At 37.1% G+C, this 27,222-nt stretch overlaps 8 protein-coding genes across 10 annotated transcripts; 5 read left to right on the forward strand and 3 right to left on the reverse strand.

Moving 5' to 3' along the window:
- On the forward strand, nucleotides 39-2,991 carry LOC104739235 (5-dehydro-2-deoxygluconokinase-like). Its single transcript, XM_010459518.2, has 5 exons — nucleotides 39-560; nucleotides 715-962; nucleotides 1,557-1,848; nucleotides 1,930-2,082; nucleotides 2,219-2,991. The coding sequence occupies exons 1-5, from the start codon at nucleotides 180-182 to the stop codon at nucleotides 2,609-2,611; spliced, it is 1,467 nt and encodes a 488-aa protein (XP_010457820.1). The 5' UTR covers nucleotides 39-179; the 3' UTR covers nucleotides 2,612-2,991.
- Nucleotides 3,376-6,419, forward strand: LOC104739236. 2 transcript variants are annotated; one of them, XM_010459519.2, is made up of 2 exons: nucleotides 3,376-3,583; nucleotides 4,026-6,419. In XM_010459519.2, the coding sequence occupies exons 1-2, from the start codon at nucleotides 3,575-3,577 to the stop codon at nucleotides 6,216-6,218; spliced, it is 2,202 nt and encodes a 733-aa protein (XP_010457821.1). In that variant the 5' UTR covers nucleotides 3,376-3,574; the 3' UTR covers nucleotides 6,219-6,419. The 2 variants fall into 2 exon arrangements, with proteins under 2 accessions (XP_010457821.1, XP_010457822.1); XM_010459520.2 differs by having other exon boundaries at nucleotides 3,377-3,662.
- On the forward strand, nucleotides 6,455-9,464 carry LOC104739238. The gene is made up of 9 exons (XM_010459523.2): nucleotides 6,455-6,784; nucleotides 6,857-7,042; nucleotides 7,154-7,377; nucleotides 7,461-7,522; nucleotides 7,626-7,847; nucleotides 7,942-8,062; nucleotides 8,160-8,482; nucleotides 8,569-8,713; nucleotides 8,976-9,464. Exons 1-9 carry the CDS (start codon nucleotides 6,775-6,777, stop codon nucleotides 9,237-9,239), a joined length of 1,557 nt encoding a protein of 518 aa, XP_010457825.1. The 5' UTR covers nucleotides 6,455-6,774; the 3' UTR covers nucleotides 9,240-9,464.
- LOC104739237 (histone H1.1-like) lies at nucleotides 9,354-10,527 on the reverse strand. The gene is made up of 2 exons (XM_010459522.2): nucleotides 10,210-10,527; nucleotides 9,354-10,116 (listed from the first exon to the last, which is right to left on the reverse strand). The coding sequence occupies exons 1-2, from the start codon at nucleotides 10,423-10,425 to the stop codon at nucleotides 9,520-9,522; spliced, it is 813 nt and encodes a 270-aa protein (XP_010457824.1). The 5' UTR covers nucleotides 10,426-10,527; the 3' UTR covers nucleotides 9,354-9,519.
- On the reverse strand, nucleotides 11,754-15,076 carry LOC109124650 (E3 ubiquitin protein ligase DRIP1-like). The gene is made up of 7 exons (XM_010459524.2): nucleotides 14,665-15,076; nucleotides 13,986-14,085; nucleotides 13,292-13,598; nucleotides 12,735-13,150; nucleotides 12,585-12,635; nucleotides 12,413-12,485; nucleotides 11,754-12,269 (listed from the first exon to the last, which is right to left on the reverse strand). Exons 1-7 carry the CDS (start codon nucleotides 14,768-14,770, stop codon nucleotides 12,090-12,092), a joined length of 1,233 nt encoding a protein of 410 aa, XP_010457826.1. The 5' UTR covers nucleotides 14,771-15,076; the 3' UTR covers nucleotides 11,754-12,089.
- LOC104743172 (pumilio homolog 15-like) lies at nucleotides 16,931-17,347 on the reverse strand. The gene has a single exon (XM_019235417.1). The coding sequence runs from the start codon at nucleotides 17,345-17,347 to the stop codon at nucleotides 16,931-16,933; it is 417 nt and encodes a 138-aa protein (XP_019090962.1).
- On the forward strand, nucleotides 20,511-25,320 carry LOC104739240 (probable galacturonosyltransferase 6). 2 transcript variants are annotated; one of them, XM_010459525.2, is made up of 10 exons: nucleotides 20,514-20,938; nucleotides 21,096-21,130; nucleotides 21,354-21,395; nucleotides 21,479-21,578; nucleotides 21,667-21,737; nucleotides 22,002-22,273; nucleotides 22,419-22,697; nucleotides 23,813-23,891; nucleotides 24,024-24,545; nucleotides 24,862-25,320. In XM_010459525.2, the coding sequence occupies exons 1-10, from the start codon at nucleotides 20,827-20,829 to the stop codon at nucleotides 25,135-25,137; spliced, it is 1,788 nt and encodes a 595-aa protein (XP_010457827.1). In that variant the 5' UTR covers nucleotides 20,514-20,826; the 3' UTR covers nucleotides 25,138-25,320. The 2 variants fall into 2 exon arrangements, with proteins under 2 accessions (XP_010457828.1, XP_010457827.1); XM_010459526.2 differs by lacking the exons at nucleotides 23,813-23,891; nucleotides 24,024-24,545 and adding an exon at nucleotides 22,909-23,430 and having other exon boundaries at nucleotides 20,511-20,938; nucleotides 22,419-22,776.
- On the forward strand, nucleotides 25,455-27,167 carry LOC104739244 (DNA-directed RNA polymerase III subunit RPC8). Its single transcript, XM_010459530.2, has 8 exons — nucleotides 25,455-25,639; nucleotides 25,852-25,964; nucleotides 26,065-26,160; nucleotides 26,240-26,327; nucleotides 26,429-26,513; nucleotides 26,590-26,653; nucleotides 26,741-26,830; nucleotides 26,967-27,167. Exons 2-8 carry the CDS (start codon nucleotides 25,854-25,856, stop codon nucleotides 27,048-27,050), a joined length of 618 nt encoding a protein of 205 aa, XP_010457832.1. The 5' UTR covers nucleotides 25,455-25,639; nucleotides 25,852-25,853; the 3' UTR covers nucleotides 27,051-27,167.

The following is a 27,222-nucleotide window of genomic DNA, read 5'->3' on the forward strand; positions in this document are numbered from 1 at the left end:
TTACCACATAACAGAAGCCCTCCTCCTCCTCAAATGGTGAAGAAGAACACCCAAAAGAGAGTATCTCTCGTTTGAAGAAGAAGAAGTGTGAGAGAGAGAGAGAGAGAGAGAGAGAGAACGACGTAGCAATTCAAGAATCAAAGTCTCTCCTTCTTTCTTTCTTCTCTCTATCTTTCCGAATGTATCAACACGCTTTTGCCCTAAAATTTCACTCATTTTCTCCTCACTATGCGTTATCCCTCTCCAATTTATCCACCCAAAGCCCTAATCCTCTCCTCCGTAATTTCCCGCCATTCGCTAGAGTCCCGCATCTGAGCAGCTCCGTTTGCCTCCGCTGTCGGAGCAGTGCCGCTGCTTTATCTCCGGTTAGATACGCCGATGGCTCCTCCTCCTCCATCGGGGAAAATGGAGGTATCGTGGTGGCTGAGAAACCTATCGATGTCGCAACTCTTGGTAATCTCTGCGTCGACATTGTTCTCAGTGTTCACGAATTGCCCCCTCCTTCTCGCGGAGAGCGCAAGGCCCTCATGGACGAACTCTCTCTTTCTCCCCCAGATAAGGTTTGTATACTAATTGCTGTTCTTTTCACATCTCTAAGAGATTAACTGCTTCGTACTGTATCAGCTCAATTCTTTTATTCCCTTTGTTTAGTTGAAAGTATTGTTTTTCTTGATGTTAATAGTCAAGTGTTTTTGTTCCGTGTTTTGCTTATAGAAATACTGGGAAGCAGGTGGCAACTGTAACATGGCTATAGCGGCTGCTAGATTGGGGCTTCAGTGTGTTGCGATTGGTCACGTTGGGGATGAGATCTATGGTGAGTTTCTTCTTGATGTGCTTCATGAAGAAGGAATATGTACGGTTGCATTGGATGGAGGAACAAACGCCAAAGATAGCACCTCATATCGTGATACTCTTATTTGTTGGGTTCTTGTGGATCCTTTGCAGCGACATGGGTTTTGCAGGTAATGCTTTTTTGCCATGCCGAGAGTTTCTATGGAAACTAAGTATAATTGAAAATGGCTAACAAGGAAACTTGAATAGATCTATGGTAGCGGTGCGGTGGTGGTTTATGTGGGATAACTGTTTTAATGAATGCATCATCTCATTGATGTACTTTTTGATGGGGATGGTGATGGGTATCTTGAAATAGATAGTTTTGTTTATTAGTGTTTTTTGGGAAACGAAAAAGTCATATTATTCCTGCTGATAGTTCCTTACAGAAAGCCATATATTTCCTGCTGATAGTTTTTCTTAATGCTATCTATCTATATGTTCAGGAAGATAACTTTCTTGTTCATACATCTTGTGTCTCTTAGTGAGACAAAATCTAGTGGGTGATATTGTCATACTTGCTTCCAATGCTGTTTCTTAGTTCTTTGATTTCTTTGACTGGAGGAACTTATGTCCCTTTTTGTTCCTAATCCTGATGTCTATTTGTGAAACAACTTCTCGTTGGTAATGTTGTTGTATTTACTTTCAGTACTCCTTATTTGTTGTAAGTTTCTTGAATTCTAGTACCAGAGGAACTTATTCACTCGAGTTGTTTCTCTTTTTAGTCGAGCCGATTTCAAGGAGGAACCTGCTTTCAGTTGGATCACTGACCTATCTGATGAAGTAAAGATGGCAATCAGGCAGTCAAAGGTTCTTTTCTGCAATGGTTATGACTTTGACGACTTCAGCCCTAGTTTTATAATGTCAACGATAGATTATGCTTCCAAAGTTGGGACAGCTATCTTCTTTGATCCTGGGCCAAGGGGAAAGAGTCTTTCCAAGGGAACTCCTGATGAGCGTAAAGCACTTGCTCACTTCTTAAGAATGAGCGATGTTCTTCTTTTAACATCCGAGGAGGTACATTGCACGTCTCTTGATAATGGTGAAAATTGTTCTACTTGGTGAAATTATTGCTGAACTGTTTAATGAATTGCTTAGGCGGAGGGTCTAACTGGCATCAGGAACCCTGTAAAAGCAGGACAAGAAATTCTGAGGAATGGAAAAGGAACGAAATGGGTGATTGTAAAGATGGGCGCGAAGGGTTCAATTCTAGTGACGAAGTCTAGTGTCTCAGTGGCTCCTGCGTTTAAGGTACCTGCTTGTATACATCATCTAATCGTTCATTTTTGCATTCACATCTAGGTGCTGAAATATTAAAAAATTTATGTATGTAGCATAGAGTAAGTTTGTGTGATGATCTAATTAGTCTTTCCCAAAACATCATCAGGTGGAAGTGATTGACACTGTTGGATGTGGAGACAGTTTTGTGGCTGCAATTGCCTTAGGTTATATACGCAACATGCCGCTTGTTAATACGTTAACGATTGCGAATGCGGTTGGAGCAGCAACTGCAATGGGGTGTGGAGCAGGTAGAAATGTTGCAAAAAGGCAGCAAGTGATGGATCTCATGAAGGCCTCGAAACTGAATGATGAAGAGAAGTTTTTCGAACAACTCCTTGCTGAAAATCCGGAATCTCCTAGAATCAATCTTCTTTCGAAAAAGATAATAAAAGATGGGAGCAGCAAGCAGGAGATAGAAACAATCTCGATGGAAAAAGTGGTTTCTGAATTGCTACCAGAGCTTGAACTTGAGAGGTGTTGTGTAAAGGCTTCATCTTGATTGATGATGCTTTTGAAACGAAAAAAACCGTGTGATGATTTGGAGATACTTGATCGCTCTGTCACAGGAATTGAACAGAGAATTGTAGTCGAGAAGAAAAGAAAAAAAAAAATGGGCTTAGGATGGGAGATTTTGGTCTGAGCTGACTCTTATTATATGGAGTGAAGTGGAGGAAGAGATCTCGGGTAAATGAAATGATTGGTTGGGAATATTTTTTTGGGTTTGGGAGATATATGAAAGAGAAGCTGATCTTACAGCAGTAGGGATAATAGAGAATTTATAAAAGAGAAGTTTTGTACTTTTTTTTGTGTTTGTTTGTTTGTCTTCGTATTGTTTAAAATTCGTTAAATGCGATTTGATGGAGTTGTGTTTGAGTTTGACGGTCGCATGTAAGCAGAACATATCAAAAGCCCCAAAAACCCTATGTTTCCATCTCCAAAAATTTAATGGCGTAGTAATTTGATGATCAATAACGTAATTTCATTAACACAAATGAGAATCTTTGACTATATGAATCAGTAAAATTACATAGTACATATAATTAGGGATTGGGCCAATATGTGGCCTCGGGAAAAAGTAAATATTAAAGCGGCTTACAAATAATTAGGGATTGGGCCCATATGTGGCCTCGAGAAAAGTAAATCTAAAGGGGCGGTTGTACCAATGAACGATGATGCTATTTCCAACTTAGTTAAGGAGACGGTACATAAATACCTAAAATACCCTTAAAACACTTCCTCCGCTCCCCTAAAACCAGTTTACAGAGGTTTTACCTTTTTAACCTGAAAATCTCGGTCGCCTTTTCTTTTATGCTCTTCTCTCTCTCTCTCTCTCTCTCTGCTTCTCCAGAATATTTTGGGTTGCCCCTCCCGTATAGGCAGGCTTAAACAGTTAAACCCTACAACACATACACAGAGGAGAGACAGTGTCTCGATTCTTACCCGCCAAATTCCTTCTCTTTGAATGTATCATGTATGATTCCTTTCAATTCTCCACTCTTTTCTTCAATTGAGTATCTCATGATTTCAGAATCTCCTCAAATTTTCCTACTGTGAGTGATTAAAAAAAAAAATCCTCCCTTTTTTTTTTTGCTTCGTCTCTCTGTTTCTTATTATATTATTCGAAAGCATTGGGTTTTGGGCTTGTTTATGTTCTATTGTATGTGCTTTGCATGATCAATTTTGTTAATTTTCTTGACTTGGGAATATCCTCAGCAGTTACGTCTGTGAAAATGGGTTCTATGATCCTCTAGCTGTTCAAAATATGTGACAATGGGTTCTATGATCCCTCTAGCGGTTCAAAATATGAAAGTTACCATATGCTTAGGTTATTCTGTACTAGTTCGTAGTATTTTAGCTATTTTGGCTGGATTATGATGTTGTTGGTCTCTCTCTCGATTCATATATGATGACAGGTAACGGAGACAGCAACTGACTCAGAATCTTCTGTTGTTATTGAAATGGAAGACGACGATCTGGTGAAGTCTGAGATTCGACACAACTACGAACTATACTCTTGTCATGACTACAATTCCGCTTTCGAACAGCTTCTCGATATTAACCTCCAGATTGGTGTTTCTTGTGAGGACAACCAGGTCTGGGACAGTTTTCAGGAACACAAAGACTCTAGGATGATTCCTAACAATGATGATAAAACCAAAGAAGGGGCTGGTTTGGATGGAAACCAAAATGATGGCTATCTCTCTTTTCCTGATAACGATGACTCTGGAACTTCTGAGATTGATAAATCTAATGTTATTGGAACCAACCATAAGCAAGAATCTCAAGATAACTTAGATTTTGGGATGGAGTTTTCTCGGGGACCACAAAAGGCTTCTCCTCCTGCCCCTCAACGCTGGTCTATGATCGATGCTGGTGGCACTACTACTGAGCACGAAATGGTCGTTGGTATGGAATTTTCAGATGCCAATGCTTGTAGGAGAGCAATAAAGAATGCAGCAATTGCTCTACGCTTTGAGTTGCAAACGGTTAAATCTGACAAGACCCGCTTCACCGCCAAGTGCATAGGCGAGGGTTGCCCTTGGAGGATTCACTGCGCCAAACTTCCTGGTGCGCCTACTTTTACTGTAAGGACTATTCATGGGAGTCACACTTGTGGTGGGGTTTCACATCTTGGTCATCAGCAAGCTTCTGTCCAGTGGGTTGCTGATGTTGTGGCGGAGAAGCTGAAACAAAATCCACATTTCAAACCAAAGGAGATACTTGAGGAAATTTATCGAGTTCATGGGATTTCACTGTCTTACAAGCAGGCCTGGAGAGGGAAAGAGCGTATAATGGCTACTCTTCGTGGTTCATTTGAAGAAGAGTATCGCCTTCTTCCTCAATACTGTGATGAAATCAGAAGAACGAATCCTGGAAGCATCGCTGTGGTTCATGCAAATCCAATCGATGGGACCTTTCAGCACTTGTTTATTTCTTTCCAAGCATCAATCACTGGTTTTCTAAGTTCTTGCCGGCCTCTTATTGCACTGGACAAGACTTCTTTACAGAGCAAATATCCAGGGACATTGCTGCTTGCTGCTGGTTTTGATGGAGATGGAGCTGTGTTTCCTTTGGCATTCGCTATTGTTAATGAAGAAAGTGACAGTAACTGGCATCGGTTTCTCTCTGAGCTTCGTAAGATTCTTGAAGTTAACTCTGTGAATATGCCAAAGCTTACCATATTGTCCAGTATGGAGAGGTTTATTACTGATGGGGTAGAGGCTAATTTCCCAACAGCTTCTCATGGCATTTGTGTCCATCATCTCGCAGAACGGTTCCAAAAGGAGTTTCAAAGCTCTATTCTTGTGAACCTTCTTTGGGAGGCTGCACATTCTCTCACCGTCCTTGAGTTCAAATCAAAAATGAACAAGATCGAACAGATATCCCCGGAAGCTTCCTTATGGATCCAAAACTTCTCTCCTGCTCTATGGGCATCATCATACTCTGACGGAACAAGGTTTGGACAGTTAACTGCAAATGTTATTACCGAGTCACTCAGCCATTGGATTCAAGATACCTCTGGTCTTCCTATAATACAAATGATGGAGTGTATCCACCGCCATTTGATGAATATGTTCAAAGAACGCCGTGAAACGAGCGCACACTGGTCTGATGTACTTGTTCCTTCTGCTGAAAGACAAATGGTTGCTGCTGTAGAAAAATCTCGTGTTCACCGCGTTTACAGAGCAAACGAAGCGGAATTTGAAGTCATGACTCATGAAGGAAGTGTTGTTGTAAATATCGAAAACCGTTCTTGTTTGTGCCGCCGGTGGGAGATTTATGGTTTTCCGTGTAGCCATGCCATTGGAGCTCTATTGTCTTGCAAAGAGAACGTTTATAGTTACACTGAGAGTTGTTTCACGGTGGAGAGTTACAGAAGAAGTTATGCAGAAACTGTAGAGCCAGTTTCAGACGAAATCCAGTGGAAAGGAAATGATTCAGAGAGAGACAGTGAAGATATAATAAGAACACCAAAGGTTATGAAAGGTGCTCCGAGGAAGAGGAGAATTAGGCCAGAGGATCGTGGCCGTGTGAAGCGTGCGGTTCGTTGCGGTCGGTGTAATCAGCCGGGCCATTTCAGGACAACGTGCACTGCTCCTATGTAATGTAACAGTAGTTACTATTTAAGGATTTTTATTTAGGTTTTAGGAAATTTTTTGGTAGAGGATTTGCTCTCAACATATTATAAATTAGATTTTATGGCTTTAGGTTAATGTAGCATGCTTTTACATCTTTTGCCACATGAACATGATGATCCTATTTCTGGATGCACTATGATGGATAATATTATTAACATGATGCCCCCCTATCATTGAGCAAATCTAACTTAATATTCTAATTGCATCATTAATTTAACAACACTGCACAATGACAACTTTGAGTAAACTTGTTCGTGAAGAGTTCTGTTGAATAGTTGTGTGAGAGGCTCTGCCTATAATTAGTTTCCGAAGACCGCCTCAGCTATTTTTAGCACCGCACGACGACTGAATTGGATGGTGCTAACGAAGTCAGGTTCATGAATCTTCGCCACAGAGTACGGAAACTGAAAACACAATGAGACTCAAAAGAAGCAACAAACAACAATGGCGACGACGAATAGATTGAGTTTCATCAAAACACAAACCATTGATACTAGGAATCCCACTAATCAAATCCATCGTCATGCAGAGAGGTCATTGATGGGTTCTTTTAAGTTTCTTATTCCTGATCTATTGAAACTGAATGTGTTTGTTGTTTTTGACAGAATATTACGGCAACAAAACGTCGACTTACTCGCAGATATTGGTGGTGTCATCGGTAGGTTTGATGATAGCAGCCGCAGTGCATTACCGTATACGGAGGCTACGTGATTCCAAAATCATCCCTCGTCTTAGATTATCTCACAAACACAAAGACCATGAGAAACTCGAAAGATTCTCTCATTACGTTGGTAAAAATTAATACATACACATTAGTACATGAACCCTCCATGAGCAAGGAATGCATTGGATCATATGTTAACGTTTTTTTCTTTCTTTCTGATTTGGGACATGAAACGTAGCAAGGCAAATGGGATTCAAGGACAGAAGAGAGTGTCCAAATCTCTGCAAATTAGCAGCAGAATACATCAGGAAATCTGAATGTTGTGAAGAAGATATTTACAGCTTTTTCTCTCAAGAGCCTGACGCTGATACCCTCTTCATTAAGCTTGTTGAGGAGTTTGAAAGATGCATTCTCAGCTACTTTGCGTATCACTGGAGCCACGCCGATCTCATGATTAGCCAGGTTTGTGTGTGCAAAAAGAAAATCTTTTCTCCTGTTATAACACATTGTAGACCAAAACGTTCAGTGTCGTATATGAATCTCAGATACTGAGCGCAGACGCAGAGCCAAAGAGGAAGCTGAAGCAAATTGTGATGGCAGCTACACGGTAAGGAACTAAAGAAACAGAAATTTTTTTGTAATAATCGAAAGCTGTGTGTTTTGTTTCAGGAATTGATGAATGATTGATTTTGTGTGTTATATGTATCTAGGGAGCAGAGGATTAAGAGGGTGACTAAGAACTTGAAAGTGGCAAGAGTGTTCAACACTTTGGTAGAGGAAATGAAAGCAATGGGGCTCGCGTCTACGGATGACTCACAGTGTACAGAAGTTATGGCACCAGTGGCTCACAAAGACCGCAGTCCGGTTCTACTCCTCATGGGTGGTGGGATGGGCGCAGGAAAGAGCACTGTGCTCAAGGACATACTCAAAGAGTAAAGAAATATCTCATTATGTAGTCATCACTTTCTAGCACACATATGTATATGTAGTTGAAGCTAACCAGATGGTTTTTCATTGTGGACTCAGAGCATTCTGGGCAGGAGCAGACTCTGTGGTGATTGAAGCTGATGCTTTCAAAGAATCTGATGTCATTTACAGAGCCTTAAGCTCTCGTGGCCATGTCGATATGATCCAGACAGCTGAATTGGTAAGACATGATGATCAAATTCTGGAAAAACACAGAAGAAACTGTAAAGTAGATCCATATATTGATTATGAGGCTTGAATTTTTTTTGTGGGAATAGGTTCATCAGTCATCAACAGATGCAGCTTCATCACTGCTAGTGACGGCCCTGAATGAAGGGAGGGATGTGATCATGGATGGGACACTCTCATGGGTACCATTTGTGGTGCAGACAATAACAATGGCGAGGAACGTGCATCGTCACCATTACAGAATGGGAGCTGGATACAAGGTTGGTGACGATGGGGTTGTCACAGAGAACTATTGGGAACGGATTGGTGAAAGGCAACAGCTTCAAGAGGATGGGCGTAGGAGAAAACCATATAGAATTGAACTAGTTGGAGTTGTGTGTGATGCATATTTAGCAGTTATAAGAGCCATTAGGTGAGTACAAGCACCATCTATCTATCAATTAATCTATCTTTCAAGTTTGTCTCAACTTAAAGGAGTGTTTTTGGCCGAGATTGTAGGAGAGCCATCATGTGTCGAAGAGCAGTTAGGGTGAGATCGCAGCTGAGATCTCACAAACGGTTTGCGGATGCATTTCCTACGTACTGCAACCTTGTTGACAATGCTAGGCTCTACTGCACCAACGCGCTTGAAGGATCTCCAAAGGTTAGTACTGAGATTAGAACCAGCAAACTCATTAAAGTCATTTCACCAGAGAAGTCTCTAACTCTCGACCAATGCCTAAGACAAGATCCTAGACCAATCTTGATTTCCCCTAGTCATTAACATAGCTCTCCAATAACATACAAGAACATCTTATCAGTTAGACCATTCTCACCTATACAACAACACTATATCAATGATGCATACATACATAGTGTAGATAAGAAAATACTAACAGGGTGAATTGTGATTTTGTTTGAGACAGCTGATAGGTTGGAAAGAGAAAGAAAAGACATTGCTAGTGGATCCAGTGGAGATAGAGTGTTTGAAGCGAGTAGGAGCGTTGAACGAGAACGCAGACTCCATTTGCGAGCTCTATAATAAACCCAATCCCGCTTGTGAAGCAGGATCAATCTGGAAAGACATTGTTCTTTCACCTTCAAGGTTTAACATTCAACAAGGACTCAAACACTCGATTCAGAAAGTAGAAAGATCTAAACAACATCTCAACAACACCACCAAAAGCTGAATAGGTCTTTGTTAAGATTGTATACAAACCATTGTATGTAACAAAATTAGGCTTCAAGAAACTCAGATTTGGCATCTTCAACGATTGATGAAAACAGATTTATCTTTATATATATATGATTTTGAAAGCATAGTAATAGTTCAAGGAGCCATTGAATTACACAAGAAAGAAGACTGAGATAAAGAAAAAAAGCAAAGAAGTCACACATAAAGGATCATTGAATTATACAAAGACTAACCACCTATCGTTAACCCCTTCTTCTACCTAAGAAACCCTAATTTCACTTCCTCGCCCTTGTCGAAGCCCTCTTTGCTGGAGACTTCACCGTCTTTGGCTTCACAACCTTCTTCACCGGGGTCTTCTTCTTCGTCGCCACCGTCTTCTTCACAGCAACAGCTTTCTTCGCCGGGGATGTAACCTTGGCCGTTTTCGCCGCCTTGGTAGCCTTGGGCTTCGCAGCAACAGCTTTCCTCTTAGGCGCAGCAGTGGCTTTAGCCTGAGCCTTAGCCTTGGTAGTCACTTTCTTCGCAGCAGCTGTCTTAGGTTTAACCGCCGTCGATTTCTTAGATTTGGAAGTCGCCGCCGTGACCTTTCCCTTTGGCTTGGTAACCGCCGCGGTTGCAGATTTCTTCTTCGCTGGTACCGCCGCTGCCTTAGGAGGTGATGACGACTTAGCCAACGCCGACGCAGACGGAAGCTTGAACGAGGCTTTGACCTTGACGAGCTTCCCAGAAGCAACAAGTCTCTTCAAGTTATGCAGCAACAGCTTCCTGAACGTTGGTGGGAGCTCCTTACGCTTCTCCTCGATGAACTTCTGAATCGCGTATTGGCTAGATCCAGTTCTCTCCTTCAACGTAACAATCGCATCCTTAATCATCTGAAAACCACAACAACACAAACAACAAAATCAATCTCCAAATCTCATAATCTACAAATCAATCTCAAAAGCTAATAAATCGAATCTCGTTACCTCTTCGTAAGGAGGATGAGATGAAACGGTTCTCTTCTTCGGAGCAGCGGCGGAGACAGCCTTCTTCTCCTTCACTTCCTTAATTTTCTTCGATTTGCGTACCTTCGCTGCAGGCTTCTTCTTCTCGACGGCCGCCGCCTCCGTCACAGTCGTATCCACAGCGTTGTTTCCGTCGATCGTAGCGGTATTCTCTATCTCCATCTCGCTCGTCGTCATCGAAAAAATTAAGATCGGAAGATTTTTTTTGATTGCAAGAAACCGTAAAATGTAATCTGGAAAGTGATTATGAGGAATGTGGTGAGACCATCGGGAACGTCCGATTTATATATAGTTAGATGTGTATCAGACGGCAATTCATATCTGTCTTCTGATTGGTTAAAACAATGAGTACGCGGATCGCTATGTTTTACCCAAGTTTGAATACGAATCGTTGGATCTTATGTTTATCAACGGCTTAGAAAGAAGGAGTGTGGATGGTGGGATGAGTAAGTTAGTGGATGTAGATTAGAATGCTTTGTGTATATTTTTTGTGCTTTTTAGCTCGATTCATTTTATCATAACTCGTGATGTACTCGACCAAATTCGTTTTTGTTTTTTGCATTGTGTAGAAAATTCTGTGAGGTTTCTTTTGGTTATCTAAACGTGACAAACGGATTATTATGCAATGATAAATATGGTTTTGAAGTAAGATATGTCATAACTAGTGTTTTTCTTGATAGTATTACGGTATATTTGGGTTTTCGAATAATGCGAAAGGTAATTTCGATGAAAATTATGCTGATACAAAACTAGACAAATCAAGGAGTGAACCGAACCATTAAGCTTGTAATTTCGATTACTTTTTGATTTAAAATCATTTGATTGAATACCACCCTAGATGACCAAACTTGTATAATTTGTTTCTCACCTCTCTCTACTGTTTTGTGGTGTGTGTGTGTCTATGTTAATAAAATATTTTATACTGTATATTGTGATCTACGAGTCTACGAATGAGATTAATTTTAACTGATAGTGAAACATGTTTTTCATTATAGTTATGATGCATACATAGAGGTTACATTTCTTAAAAGCAACCTATGTACCCTGGGGCATCCAAGAGGCGTCTTTGTTGTAAATGGACTAATTCACTCATCAGTCATCACTGATCTTTCTTTTCTTTTGCATATCCTTAAGCATCAAGCTTGATGTGAAACATAAATTATAAAGAACATGGTGTTTATATTAGAATCGACACGTATAACCTTTTTGAACATCATTAACAATATGTTTGATATGAATATGCTGCTCATAGATCTTTGGAACAAAACACGGTGATCATGTCACGACATAATGGTTCTCACGATAATAATACATTATAGTGATGATGAATTCCATTTGGCTTCGTTAAATAAGAATTATGTTTGTTAATTTGGTAGTTTCCTGCCTTCATGTAAGGTCATCCCACTTCTACATTCGTCATCCACAGTCAACACTTGAACAGTACAATTCTTGGAAACTATAGCTTCCATAAAAATGATGTAGCACCCAAATAAAATGCATAGAAATCAATCTAAACATATAAACTACTACATTAGAAAGTGACAACAACATTACATGCAAGTCTGAAGAGGACACAAAGTAGAAGAACAAAGAAAGAACAATCAGATTTTGTATATTCTTGGATAGAAAAGCATCTCATGAGTGCCTACTTCGTTTATCAAAAAAGAAAAGAAAAAAACTAGTACAAATGTGACAACTCATTCGACCGCTCCTGCAGTTCTAGTAACGTTCTCTCTCGTAATGCTTTGAGAGAATCCATGAAGAGAAAAAAGATTACCCTGTCTCCACAGAATCTTCTACTGAAACAACAAGACTCTTGTTACAAGAGTATCTAAAGTCCTTTACTTGGTGCACTCCGGTAGCTTCCGAGCATAGACAAGCACCATCATAAAATCCTTTGCAGAGGAACCTACCGATGCAGCAAATCGTTCATGGTTTGAACTTTTCTGCAGCCATAGATCCACTACATTGTAAAGCTTCAGTGTCGGGATCACCACCTCTCCCATACAACTTATCTCTATCTGTACAAAAACCAACAAATGCCTATCTATTAACAACCAAATGCTTGTTAGCACTAAAGAGCTGATAAGATCCATAACTCAGCTTCCATTACATTCAAACGCTCTATCCTCTACCGTGCCATAGTGCATATAGAGATGCTTACCTCAGCTTCACTCTTGATATCTAGCTTCCTCATGAGGTACTTTTGGATGAAAGAAACTGGAATATTACCATCCCTGTCATAGAATGAGATAGCGGCTTATCTTCCCCAACAATATGTAGCGACAACACAGGATATATAAAACAAAGAATACTTAAAATGATATCAAACCTACTTTATTCTCAAAAAATTTGCTGGAATCTGAGGCAAAGAAGTTTCTCCTTCCCTGAAACCACCAAGCCCTTGTCAACACACCAAGAGAATAGAAATACTCTCACTTACGAAAGGAAAGAAAAAGTTTCATATATGAGAGCAAGAATCTCACTTATCATTGGAGGTCACAAGTGAGAACCAAACAGGACCATTTCTGCTCTCCTGTTTTGCACCTGACTCATCTGGCTGTGGCAAATTTCTTGAATCACCAAAAGTGGTTGCAGACCTTTTGCGTCGAGTCCTACGCAGTCTTTTAGGAGTAGCTGTTTCTGATGTTGTGGGATCACCATTGTTACTCTTCTCATCCTCACCTTTCCATTTGCTTTTCTGATCCTTAGTTTTGGTTTGATTGCGAGATGCAAGTGCCTGCTCAGATTTTGAGCCTGACCCTTGAGAAACAGAAGACTTCGGGGGCTTTGTCCTATTTGCCACTTCAACCAGAAAGTTTAAAGGTTTCCAATCCAGTTTGGAATCCCAGGGTTCATCCCCATCCTTGTTTTCTTTATTGGAGAAGGACTCTTTACGTGACTGCACAAAAAAGAAAAAGCAAACTTAAATGATGGACTACTTTTTACTTTTTAGTGTACCACAACAGAAGAAATATGTAATCAAAGCTTGTCAGATATGAAATGACACCAATACGAGAAAATAGAGCATTGCCGTGATCACCTTCTTTAACTGCCTTTTATTAGTGTCGGGTGAGCTTATGCCCTCTAGAAGCTCATCCCCAGAAGATTCTTCTTTCTTCACACTTCTCTCAGCCAAAGAACCATTACGCAACTCTTTCCTTGTTGCCGCTTTAGTTCTTCTTCCTGTTGTTCCACCTTGTGCTGACACCCTAGGCGTGCTTACAACCAAAGACGATATAGATCTCTCCTTTCTCTTTGTCGGTAAGGACACCATTTCAGGAGCTTTCACCTTTTTCCGTTTCAGAGGAAATATTTTGGCTCTCAAGTCTTGCAAATTGTGGTCAGGCCTAAAACCATGGATAAAAAGTAGCTCCTTTTACATAGATTCTACAAATCTCCCATCAATACAGAACGAGTAAGAAAAAGGAAAATACAAATGAGATCCCATACATATCCTATTTTAAATTCTCCTACAACATTCCATAAATGATTTTTCTAGAGGGGGGATACCATTTACACGAGGAAACACACACATTTTCTCATAAACAGTAAAAGGGCTACACCAGACCACATGATTATAAGTGAACTAGATTCAGTAATTCATCTCACCAACAAAGTCAATGAATAGGAGGAATAAGGAGCAAATAAAATGTATGACTGCTAAAACAAAACTAAACAGAGGTTTGATGAGAAACGGTGGAGCTGAAACACAGAACACGACTAATTAGCTTTACCTCAGCTTCTCCAATGGGGTGCCACCGAGGTCAATATTGCATACAGGACAACTCTCTATCTCATCCTCTGTGATTTTCTCATAGATGCATTTCCTACAAACTGCAATAGGAAATTAAAACCTTACAAGTTAGTTCATTACAGTAGAGATACGCAACTAATTAAGAACATGATTTGTAGTATTAAATGTGACCAAATATCATGAATTGATATAAGAAACACACATAATTTGTGAGATACATTCATAACCTATGACTCCCCTCCACCACATCCACTAGGGATAAACTAACAAGTATGCCCCCTACATAATCAACTATCACATCACATAGTATTATGATATCATATATCCGCCCCAAACATGTCTCACGTGCATCACGAAACTGAGCTCATGTATGCCATCTAAGATACGTATCCCCAGAGACCAAATGCTGAATCCAAGTAACAATATACAGCCAAATTGAAGAAAGATGGAGAAATTGAAGCAAACAGAATTGCCTATTAATTCTTTTTTTGGTCAACAAAAGAAACTATTCATTGACTCGACGACGAGAGGAAGAAGAAGAAGAAGAAGAAAGAGAGAGATATTTAACTAAACTGAGAGCTATAAAGATTCCAAATTGAGAAGAATTTAAAGCAAATGTGAGCGAAATTCGAAACATTGAGGTGGGTAAACTGACTGACATGTGTGAAGGCACTCGGAAATAGTGGTGGCGTCACGGAGGATATTGTCGCAGAGAGGGCAGCTCAGGCATGCCCTCATCGTCTCCGTCTTCACCTTACTCACCATCTCTTTCTATCTATTGGGGCTCAATCAATCACTCGCACGTTTCCCCCCAAAGCTGCATGTTGACGAAAAGCGAAGATGTGTTCGTCTATATCTCTCTCGTTCGGTCGCTGGTGATGATCTGCGGAATTAATGATATGGTAAGAGAGAGAGATTGGAGAATTTGACGTACGATTCGGACAAAGAAGAGAAGAAGAGGCCGTCGTCGTCGTCTATTAAATTTTTTTAGAGAAGAGAGATGTGACACTTTATTTTATTGGAACAAGGGTTTTGTTTGTGTGTGTTCTGTCTATCTATAGCTCCTCCCTCTCTCTCGTCGACAATAAAACGAGTGCTCGAAGACGTTCTTTTATTTTTTCTCTCCTTTTTCTTTGTGTTATTTATTGGAAACTAGATCAAAATATTATTATTTTTGTTCTTTTTTTTTCTGGTTAATCTAATTTGGAAAGTATAATTTTGTAAAAATGTTGAATGACATATATTTATTTATTTATTTGGGTGAGAATTTCTTATCTACTGTATTATGTCTTATCCATGTTTTGAAAATGGTGGTAACATTTTGTATTTAAAGATATTCCTTATGAGAAAAAAGAAAGAATAAAGTATTTCAGCGTGTGTAAAAGGGTATGAATCTGGCGTACATCTAATGAGTGTAACATGCGAATCAGCGGCCAAAAGATATGTGAGGAAGAGATATCTCTAGGTAACGTCGCGCATGACGGGAATGAGGGTCTTTTCTAATGAGTGTCTTGCATAGTTTATGTACTCAATTGACGCGTCAATGAAGTGTAAGGGTATATATATCAATAATCACACCACGATTTCTAGTAGCATAGACTATAGAAAAATGGAAAGAGTTTTTGAAAAAACAGAGGACATATATACGAGATTGCATTTTCGTATGTGGCATCCTAATTGATTAATCTAACCTCAATAAAATCAGTCTAACATTCTGTTTCGACCCTAATAAAGTAAACATTCTATACACCTACTATACATACATACATTATCATATCATATCCTTCGATTACGATATCAGAAAATAAAACATAAACATACCATTCTTCATGTTGCACGGATCACTCATACTAAATCCTCTTTCCATTATTTTTCACTCTTGAACCAGTCTTTATTGTGCTAGAAACCGACTTTAATGTACACCCAGTGTTATGAGACTCGTTCAGATGTCTGTCTCCTATCATATATATTTTACTTAGTAGTGCTTTGACGGGAAGTTAGTCAAAAATTTGGTGACAGAATGAAAAATACATCAACTAGCTAGGCCTTTTTGATAATTTTAACATTGCGCATATAGGTATATATTATATAAAACTTAATTTTCAAAGTTAGGCGTTAACATGATTGTAACACACGTCAATTGTATCAATTCTAACATTATAAAAGATTCTTTTGTAATAAAATAATATAAAAATTCTAAACCGATCATAAAAAAATAAAAATTACATATTAATAAGAAAACATGAAAAATAATTTTAAATTTATTAAATTATTAACCTAATTTGTGGGATTTTTTTTTGTTAAAAAATTAATTCAGAATATTTAAATTTCTTATTTATATAATAAGAGAATGTATATTTTGTGTATTTTGATTTCTTATTTGTTTTTGAGCTACTTGAGATTGTGAGATAAATTGTTTTGTTTCTCACAATCTATTAAATATTCAAAAATTCTATAAGAAAATGAATGGTCCATAGCTCAAAAACGATTTCTTAATTTCTCAGTTCTATCTAACTTTCATAGATCTATGAATATTTATACAGAGTATATAAATTGAGATGAGGGTTAAGCATTTTAAATTAATTAAATATCATATATGTATTTTAATATGTATTTTTTCTCTTATATTTTTTATTAACGTATAATATTATGAGTTTCTAATTTTTTATCATTCTCAGCATTGTACCTAAAATAATAATAAAAATCAATTTCAGCAGGTTAATAATAATTTTGAGAAATACCATTTTTTGTGAATCCCTTTTCAAAAATGTTTTATTCATCTATCAATTATCAAAAATACCTCTTATTAAACCTAAAAAATTATGATGTTTTATAAGGTTTATAAGGTACTTGAGATCAAGATATATATATATTTTTTTTATTACAAATCGTAATACAACCTTTTTTGCAAGATATATATATTTTTTAATTTATCCAATCATATACTTTTTGCGGATTAACCGGGTCTTGAACAAAAGAACCATCTTTATCTTGTTTCTCTAAATAAACTCCATCTTCTCTTGCTCTCCAGTCCCATAGGCCTCCGTTTCTTTTATAACTAATAACCTTGAATGCTGTAAAATTCTGATAGTGTTTGTAGTCTGGTCCTTGTTTCAAGGTACACATAAAACGAGTTGTAGCAAAAAAATTAATAGTAAAATAATATACATAATTTTGTCCAATTGGTATTATTTTTGGACCAATAACATCATTTTTGGAATAACATCTCATCCAAAGACTTTTGTTGAATTTAAGTTCGTTCGCAATCCTGACTCCGCCGCCTGATACATGGTTAAGCAAGCAAAGAGTTAAAACAAATAGAAAGACTAAAAAGTTTTTCATTTTTTCTCTAGGTAAATGTTTATAATTTAGAATTTTTTTTTTGTTAACTTGGTTTTTGTGTAGCTGGTAATTTATATAGACACATATTTATAAGTATAACTATGGTTGGAACAAGATTTCTTTCAGTATTAGTTTCTAAGTTTTAACATATATGATATATATATATATTTATATATCAAATGGCATAATATCTTTCATAATTAGTTTATATTTGTAAATATATCTTAAAATAATCATATTAGGTATCTGTAAATCTATTAAAACTAAAGTTTGAAATAAAAAGGATACATCAATTAACGCAATACCAAATATTCCTCTAGAAAGTTAAGTATATATAGCTGTGTGTATAGCCAAATCTCTAGAAAGATAAGAAGTATATAGAGCTGTGCCGATAGCATATTGATTTCAAAATATTGTTTTTTCCTAAAGTTTTGGTAACTTATAAAAATTAAGTAGTTATTATAGATTAATCGTATAAAATTAACACTTAATAAAATGTTAACAATAAAAATTAAATCAAATCATCATTAACTGCTAGAACAAACTTTACAAAAATATTCCAGAAACATCGGATATTGATTTAGCAAATATTGATAGGTCCTAGATTTTGGAAACTAATAGAATTAAATATAATCTTCTGAATGAATATAATAGCATATTCAAATTTATATACTACTATAATTCTTTCAAACTTTTTAAATATATTCTTTAATTAGCATAATTAATAATGAATAGAAATGAAACAAATCTCATTATATCAAAAATATATTCCATTATTTAGTTTGCCTCAATCCCAAAAGCACAATTGGAATCATATTCTTTATATATCCGATCTTAATTTCCAAATTATCTTATTTTCACAGATTTTCTAAACTAATTCCATCACTACCTTCATTAGCATTCAATATTTTCCTAATCCTATATCCAATTATAATTAAATTATGAAGTTTTGTGAGATACTCTATATATGGGGATATATGATATTGTATATCTATTTCATTGCCAAGAGTAAAAGCATCTTCTCACCTCTAAATACGATACAAAGTGTCTTAAAGAGAAAAAAAAATGGCTACCACTTTTTTACTTAACTCCGTAAATTAATATTTTACAAAACCTTTGCATTCTACTTTCTCTAACATCTCTTTGCTTCTCACTATACTTTATGAAATCAAACAAAGAACTCTCGAGTAGGTCACAGAGGTCTCTATTTTAAGTTCTATCACTGTAAAATTTTGCACTTGCTTATGTTCTTTCGTTTTGTAACTTTTGTTAAAATAATCATAAGACTATTAAATTTGGCTTAACTAAATATTCTTCCAAAATATATATCCTCTATGTTAAACTACTAACTGTTTCCTTTTATTAAAATTTATATGCTTATAAAGTATTTGAACAGAAGATTTTTTTAAATTCTTATCAAATATAATATTTTCAATTGTTTCAGGATGAATGGGTTGACAAAAGAATGAATGATTTACTCTTTTTACCGAAATCATAGTTTTTTTTCAGCAAAAATGATTTATATTAATGTTTGAAAATAATTGTTATACAATTGCTTTTAAAGCCAAGATGGAGAAAAACAATCTGAATAGAAATTACAATTAGTACAACTAAACTTTGCTATATAATGGGGAGCATAATTAGAGAAAAAACAAATCGTGTATTGTCGAACCAAAATCATAGTTTATCCAGGTTAGTAATTAATGTATTTTAAACAAGTTTTAAGTAATACAATATATTCATATGTTGTCAAAAAATATATTATATTCAAATATAAGATTAAATTATCCTAACCATGTTTAAAAGGTAAATTGTTCTTATTTTACAGAAATGGACTCATTTGAGCAACGTGCAACTATACAAAATTGTATTATTATAATGGTCAAATTGTTAAGTTTCTTATACAATCTATGCTCTTATTTATTTGTTTATAATTACAACAGGTTCATGAAAATTTTATTGTAGATGTAACTACATGTTCTTCCCCAAGCAAGAAGCAATGGAGCAAAGGAATTTTGGATGATGATAGCTAAGGGGGAATGGACACAAAAAAAAAACTAAGTAATTAGAATTTTTAAATGTGAAAATATTATCTTGAAGAAAATTAAGACTTAATATTTAAATATTTTTATTGAGCCAAATACTATGTATTTTCTTACTTAAAGAAAATAATACTTACATGTGTCACACAAGTTTCTTTTTAGTCGATATTATGGTTTTTGTAAATTATTTTTTGGTAATTTTCATAATCATTTACATATCCGTAAATATTCCTCCGCGCTACAGCTCATCCTAGTTAATTTGTAAAACAATATCAGTAATTTATTGAAATAACCCATCTTTTTCTTTTTAACATGATAGTTAACAAGTCTTAACACATGTTATGATCATGTTAATGGCTAATTTGAAAACCATCGTTTGTGATAATTTTATTTACTGCCATGATTTATTAAACTAATTGTGACGTACATCTTACTCTACCTCCTCCAGGTCCGCTACCATTTTACACAAAGAAAAAAACCTTTATTTGTTAAAAAAAGCAAAATAAAATTAAAAGACCCGTCAATACTGATGTACATAAGTTAGTTTTATAATTCTTTTGTTTTGTCTAGAGAAGAAGTTGGCAATCTGCTTAATCCGATATTATGTGAAATAAATTATAAAATTTAAAGGACCCTAACAAGTAACACCTAACACTTTTTGTTGAAAATATAAAAACTATGCTAATTTTTCTATCTCAGATGAATTTTAAAACTATTTGTGCTATTTCTTTTTGGCCGACATGCTAATATTGTATATACTACTAATTTCTTCAAAATAGGATTAATTTTGTCCATGATGTGTGTGAGACTGAAATTCTTTTCTTGTCTTATAGGACGGGGGAGAAAGAAAACTCCATTGACGTGTTAATTTTCCGATTGGGTGATTAGTATAATAAATACCCAAAGAAAGAAAGGGAGACCCATCTATTAATGACTTACAGCTTCATCAACGGCGAAATCACATGCCTTCACATGTACACCTGCCCGCACCTGATCTGCGTCCTTTTGCCTTGGTTTGCTGATTCCTTCGGTCCTCCTCACTAAAATCACATTTGACATAACCCAACAGACCTAAAAATAAAATAAAATGATTAAACAATGATTAAAAAAAAAACAAATGATTTTATTTTTCTATTAATTGAAAAAAAAAAAATACATAAGAAAAGCAAAATCCCCCGATGGTGCATGAGGGGAAGCTCTGAATCTCCCATCTCTCTAAACTGAAGCGAAGAATAGAAGAATAAAGCAAATCCCAGAAGGAGTTGTTGTTGTTGTTCATCGTTTTGGTCGGCCTTTTGCTTGTTGATCAAGCAGCAACGTTGCTGCTTCTTCTTCTTCTTCCTGGAGAAAGAACGAACGAACGATCCAGGGTTTCCATGAGATTGGTATAGTTAAAGAGTTTTTTTCGAATTGCTGTATCTCTCCGCTTGATTATTCATGAAGCAAATTCGTCGATGGCAGAGGATTCTCTTCCTCTCATTGCTATCCATATCTGTCTTCGCTCCGCTTATTCTCGTCTCCAATCGTCTTAAGAGCATCACTCCCGTTGGTCAGCCCTTCCTCTCCCCCGATCCTTCTTCTATTGTACATGGATGATCGTTGTTGCCTTTTGATCTGTGATTGAATCTCATGAAAATTCACCATCGCCTTTGCTTTTTTGTAATTTTTTTTGTTTTGATTTTGGATTTTGGATTGTTTTCTGACAGGTCGTAGAGAATTTATTGAAGATTTATCCAGAATTGTAAGTCTGGTGTTTCCTCGTCTTCAATCTCTAGATTTCGCTGTTTTTTTTTTTATCATTCTAGATGTTTAGGTTGAAATTTCCTTTAATCCGATTGGAGAATCTTCAGCATCCTGTTTAGTTGTGCCAAGTTTTCAGATCTTATTATTCTTGTTACATCTGAAGGCTTTATAGTTCTCCTGCAATACACTGTAGCTGACATGTATACACCATTATTCTACAGAGATTCAGGACAGATGACCTTAGACTTAACGCTATTGGACAGGTACGTTAGAAGTTACCGGAGTCATCTCCTTAAAACCTTTTGACCATTCTTTTAGTTGAAATGGTTTTACTCCGTGATTTAAGGAGGATGGAGAAGGCTTGAAGGGTCCAAGACTCATTCTCTTCAAGGATGGCGAACTTAATTCTTTAGTAAAGGATAATTCGTCTGATGAAAGTGATGCTGGTTGGGTCATATCTTCAAATCTTGCTTTGTTTTGCTCTCATGTTATCAACTCCTCAGATTTCTTATCTGTAGTAATCATGGGTTGCAGGTAATAATCACAAAAACAGGGAAGAACAAGTAATAGTTGCACAGAAGGTGACTGTTGGCTCTGATGAAAAGGTGTGTGTGTATATATAAATTCAACCGGTTTGAAGATATCATGTACACTTGATTAGTCCAGCTGATATAAGTAACATGAACTTGACGATTGCTCAGGGTATGAAATAACTCCTATATTGAATCCTAGTATCAGATTACAAGACATTGTGGTCCATGTTGATTAGTTGATCTAAGGAATAGAAAAGCCAAGTGTTTTGCTTTCTGTCAAATTTTTAAAGATTAGATGTTTCAAGATTACTTTTTTTTTTGTTTGTTTTGTGTCAGGATCAACTTCTACCCACAGTCAATCAACTTGCTAATAAAACGGATTTCAATCCCCCTTTTTCTAAGGGTGAGAAGAACACAAGGGTTGAGCCCGATAGAGCAACAGATGTGAAGACAAAGGAGATCAGAGACAAACTTATACAAGCTAAAGCCTACCTGAATTTCGCTCCACCTGGAAGTAACGCTCAACTTGTGAAAGAGTTGAGAGCTCGGATGAAAGAGTTGGAACGGTCAGTTGGTGATGCGACAAAGGACAAAGATTTATCAAAGGGGTAAGCCACAACTGCTTGCTTCAAAAGGAGAGAGGATACCATGATTGTATTCAGAAACTTGTTACAACTACAACCTTTTACTGACAAAAACTCGGTTGTTTAAGATGACTCTTATAGTAACCTCTGGCATGATTGTTTCTTTCAGTGCTCTTCGCAGGGTGAAGCCCATGGAAAATGCGTTATACAAGGCTAGTCGTGTCTTTAACAATTGCCCTGCCATTGCTACCAAACTCCGTGCCATGAATTATAACTCAGAAGAACAAGTTCAGGCGCAGAAAAATCAAGCAGCATATCTAATGCAGCTTGCTGCAAGGACCACCCCAAAAGGGCTTCACTGCCTCTCAATGCGGCTGACATCAGAATACTTTTCACTGGAACCTGAAAAAAGGCAGATGCCTAACCAGCAAAATTATTACGACCCTAGTTTCAATCATTATGTTGTCTTCTCTGACAACGTTTTGGCCTCTTCAGTCGTTGTTAACTCTACGATATCTTCTTCGAAGGTACCTTGCATCTCTTTTATAAATTTCTACTTGGTATTTATTTTATGCTAGGTTTCAAGTGTCTTCACTATATCGTCGCATTTACTTCAGCTTCAGCCACTTTTTAATCTGCCTTCTGATTGCTGTTTGCAGGAGCCGAAAAGAATAGTCTTCCATGTTGTGACCGATTCTCTTAATTACCCATCAATCTCAATGTGGTTTCTGCTAAACATTCAAAGTAGGGCTACTATCCAAATCCTAAACATTGATGATATGGATGTTCTGCCTTCAGATTATGATCAATTGCTGATGAAGCAAAACTCTAATGACCCAAGATTCATTTCTACCCTAAATCACGCACGATTCTATCTTCCGGATATATTCCCGGGTTTAAACAAGATGGTACTCTTTGACCATGATGTAGTAGTTCAAAGAGATTTAAGTAGACTGTGGAGCATTGATATGAAAGGAAAGGTGATTGGAGCTGTAGAGACTTGTCTTCCAGGTGAATCTTCATATCGATCAATGAGCACATTTATTAATTTCTCAGACACATGGGTTGCTGGGAAATTTAGTGCTAGAGCTTGCACGTGGGCATTCGGGATGAATCTAGTTGATCTTGAAGAATGGAGAAGAAGGAAGCTGACTTCTACATACATAAGATACTTGAACCTGGTACGCTATACACACACTCTACTGCACTTGCTCCCCTTATTTAACTAACACTAGCCATATTCCAAGTTTTCGAATGAGTATACGCCATTATTATGAAAGACGTTGTAATAATGATTGGGTTTTAGATAGCCTATCTAGGGGATGAAAGGTTTTGAATTTAGAACTCAGAAACATTGCTTTAACTAGCAAACGAACATAAGGCAAACTAGTACTAAGATCATATCCTAGAAGAAGAGTGGTTACAACTTACAACCAACAACGTATCTTCTTCTCTATGTAAATACACACATTGCTTTAACACACAGTGTATTGGCAGGGAACAAAGAGACCATTGTGGAAAGCTGGGAGCTTACCAATAGGCTGGTTGACTTTCTATANCTAGTTTCAATCATTATGTTGTCTTCTCTGACAACGTTTTGGCCTCTTCAGTCGTTGTTAACTCTACGATATCTTCTTCGAAGGTACCTTGCATCTCTTTTATAAATTTCTACTTGGTATTTATTTTATGCTAGGTTTCAAGTGTCTTCACTATATCGTCGCATTTACTTCAGCTTCAGCCACTTTTTAATCTGCCTTCTGATTGCTGTTTGCAGGAGCCGAAAAGAATAGTCTTCCATGTTGTGACCGATTCTCTTAATTACCCATCAATCTCAATGTGGTTTCTGCTAAACATTCAAAGTAGGGCTACTATCCAAATCCTAAACATTGATGATATGGATGTTCTGCCTTCAGATTATGATCAATTGCTGATGAAGCAAAACTCTAATGACCCAAGATTCATTTCTACCCTAAATCACGCACGATTCTATCTTCCGGATATATTCCCGGGTTTAAACAAGATGGTACTCTTTGACCATGATGTAGTAGTTCAAAGAGATTTAAGTAGACTGTGGAGCATTGATATGAAAGGAAAGGTGATTGGAGCTGTAGAGACTTGTCTTCCAGGTGAATCTTCATATCGATCAATGAGCAGATTTATTAATTTCTCAGACACATGGGTTGCTGGGAAATTTAGTGCTAGAGCTTGCACGTGGGCATTCGGGATGAATCTAGTTGATCTTGAAGAATGGAGAAGAAGGAAGCTGACTTCTACATACATAAGATACTTGAACCTGGTACGCTATACACACACTCTACTGCACTTGCTCCCCTTATTTAACTAACACTAGCCATATTCCAAGTTTTCGAATGAGTATACGCCATTATTATGAAAGACGTTGTAATAATGATTGGGTTTTAGATAGCCTATCTAGGGGATGAAAGGTTTTGAATTTAGAACTCAGAAACATTGCTTTAACTAGCAAACGAACATAAGGCAAACTAGTACTAAGATCATATCCTAGAAGAAGAGTGGTTACAACTTACAACCAACAACGTATCTTCTTCTCTATGTAAATACACACATTGCTTTAACACACAGTGTATTGGCAGGGAACAAAGAGACCATTGTGGAAAGCTGGGAGCTTACCAATAGGCTGGTTGACTTTCTATAGGCAAACATTAGCGTTGGACAAGAGATGGCATGTGATGGGGTTAGGTCGGGAATCAGGAGTTAGAGAGGTTGACATCGAAAAAGCTGCGGTTATACACTACGATGGGATAATGAAACCATGGATGGACATTGGCAAAGAGAAATACAAACGTTACTGGAACATACACGTCCCCTACCATCACACCTACTTGCAACAGTGCAATCTTCACGCTTGATACGAAAAAAAAAAAAAAAAACAGATTCAGACAACTTAGGTTCAGTTTCAGATTCTTTTTTGTGAAACAAGCTACTCAAGCATGGTATCAAATGTGTTATGATTAGCTTCATTCTTTAACTCACATCAGTGTAAATCTTGGTTCTTCCTCCTTTTTCATACTTCATTAGAGCTTTTAATCTTATACTTTTAGGTTACAGCAAAAACAGATTGCTCACGTTATTTTTCAACCGGATTAAAGATTGCGGTTCGGCTTATAAGCGTAACCTAAAATAAACCGATCGGTTTGTTTTAATTATAAGTTGAACTAAACCCTAAATCGGTTTCATAAAATCTCTACTCACAGCCTCCTCCTTGGCTCGCTTTCTTCTTCGTCTTCTTCGTCTTCTTCGTCAATCGAATTCTCTCTTCTCCCAATCTATTCTCAACTTTTCTGACTAATCTTCGTCTTCACCACCATCTCTCGGGGTTCTTTCGAGCCGATCGCGTCTTCAGTGGTTTAGGTATTGCTCGATTTTAGATAATTTCCTTTTTTTGTTCTCTCTTATTCTGTTCCTTGTAGCTATGATAATGGAAGAGTCGTGTACGCTATACAGAAGGATTTGATGTTCATTACTTGTTAATTTCTATTCGCTTTACGAATTCTACTTCTTTGATTTTTGTTTTTGATTTTTGATTCAAACGCATATCTGACTTGTGAATTTAAACATTGAAGAAATGTTCTATCTAAGTGAGCTCGAACATTCACTAAGAGTGCCTCCGCATCTACTTAACCTCCCACTCGAAGATGCCATTAAGTCAGTGCTTCAGAATCTCTTATTGGACAAGGTTTTTATTTTTGCTCATTGCCCCTTTTCTTATTTACAATGTCTGCTTATTTATACACGCACAGAGTGGCTAACTTTATCATAATTTTGTTATGAAAAAGGTTTTAGCAGATTTAGGGCTTTGCGTATCTGTTTACGACATTAAATCAGTAGAAGGAGGATTTGTTTTACCCGGTGATGGTGCTGCCACCTATAAGGTATTTTCATATTTTTTTCTCATCTCTCTCCTTTTTACCTTGTTGTGTTGTTAATTTTAGTTTTTACTTGTGATTGTAGGTAGTTTTTAGAATTGTTGTCTTTCGTCCATTTGTTGGTGAGGTCATTGCTGCAAAGTTCAAAGAGTCTGACGCCAATGGCTTGCGCTGTGAGTAACTACTATATAATTTACCAAATTCACTCAAGAGTTCTAATGTTGTGCACTCACTACATCCTGTTACATACTTATGACATCTCTATACTTGGCAGTAACACTTGGATTCTTTGAGGACATCTATGTGCCAGCTCCACTTATACCGATACCCAACCGCTGTGAGCCTGACCCTTATAATAGGTAAAGTAAAATGTGTCCTGCAGTGCATAGAATATTTCTAGGGATCACAAAGTTTAATGTGTTTTTTGGTTAACAGGAAGCAAATGAGATGGGTCTGGGAGTTTGACGGTCAAGACTATATAATCGATGATTCCTGTCAGGTTAACTTTTTTGGTTCCCCAGTTGCTCTTTTAAAGTGTAAATTTTCGATAGTGGTCTCCTTTGAAACGTAGCATTGTGATTGGCAGATTAAGTTTAGAGTTCAGAGCATCAGTTATCCATCAGTTCCAACTGAGCGAGCAGAGGACGCAAAGCCTTTTGCTCCTATGGTGGTCACTGTAAGTTCATTCTCAAAGCTTTTCATGTTGTATTTCTTCTTCCTCTTTCCGAGATACCAACTTCTTCTATACCATGTTTTTGTTTTTGTTGACCCCTTTTCGGTCCAGTAATCAATCAATGTTGTGAATTGTGCAGGGGAATATAGATGACGACGGTTTAGGTCTTGTTTCTTGGTGGGAGTCTTTTGCCCAGATTGATGAAGAAGAAGAAGAGGAGTGAGAGTCTGAGACCCGAGTCTATGCATATACAGTATCAGATGAAATCATAACCGATGATGATAATAGTCATAGCGACAAACTTGTATCCTCTCCAATTTTTGATAAAAACTAAAGATCTCTTCAGTCTAGTTTTTGCCTGATCTAGGAAGTTATGAAACTTAATGTCTTTTTCT

Source organism: Camelina sativa, chromosome 14, assembly GCF_000633955.1.
Source record: "Camelina sativa cultivar DH55 chromosome 14, Cs, whole genome shotgun sequence".
Lineage (NCBI taxonomy): Eukaryota > Viridiplantae > Streptophyta > Magnoliopsida > Brassicales > Brassicaceae > Camelina > Camelina sativa.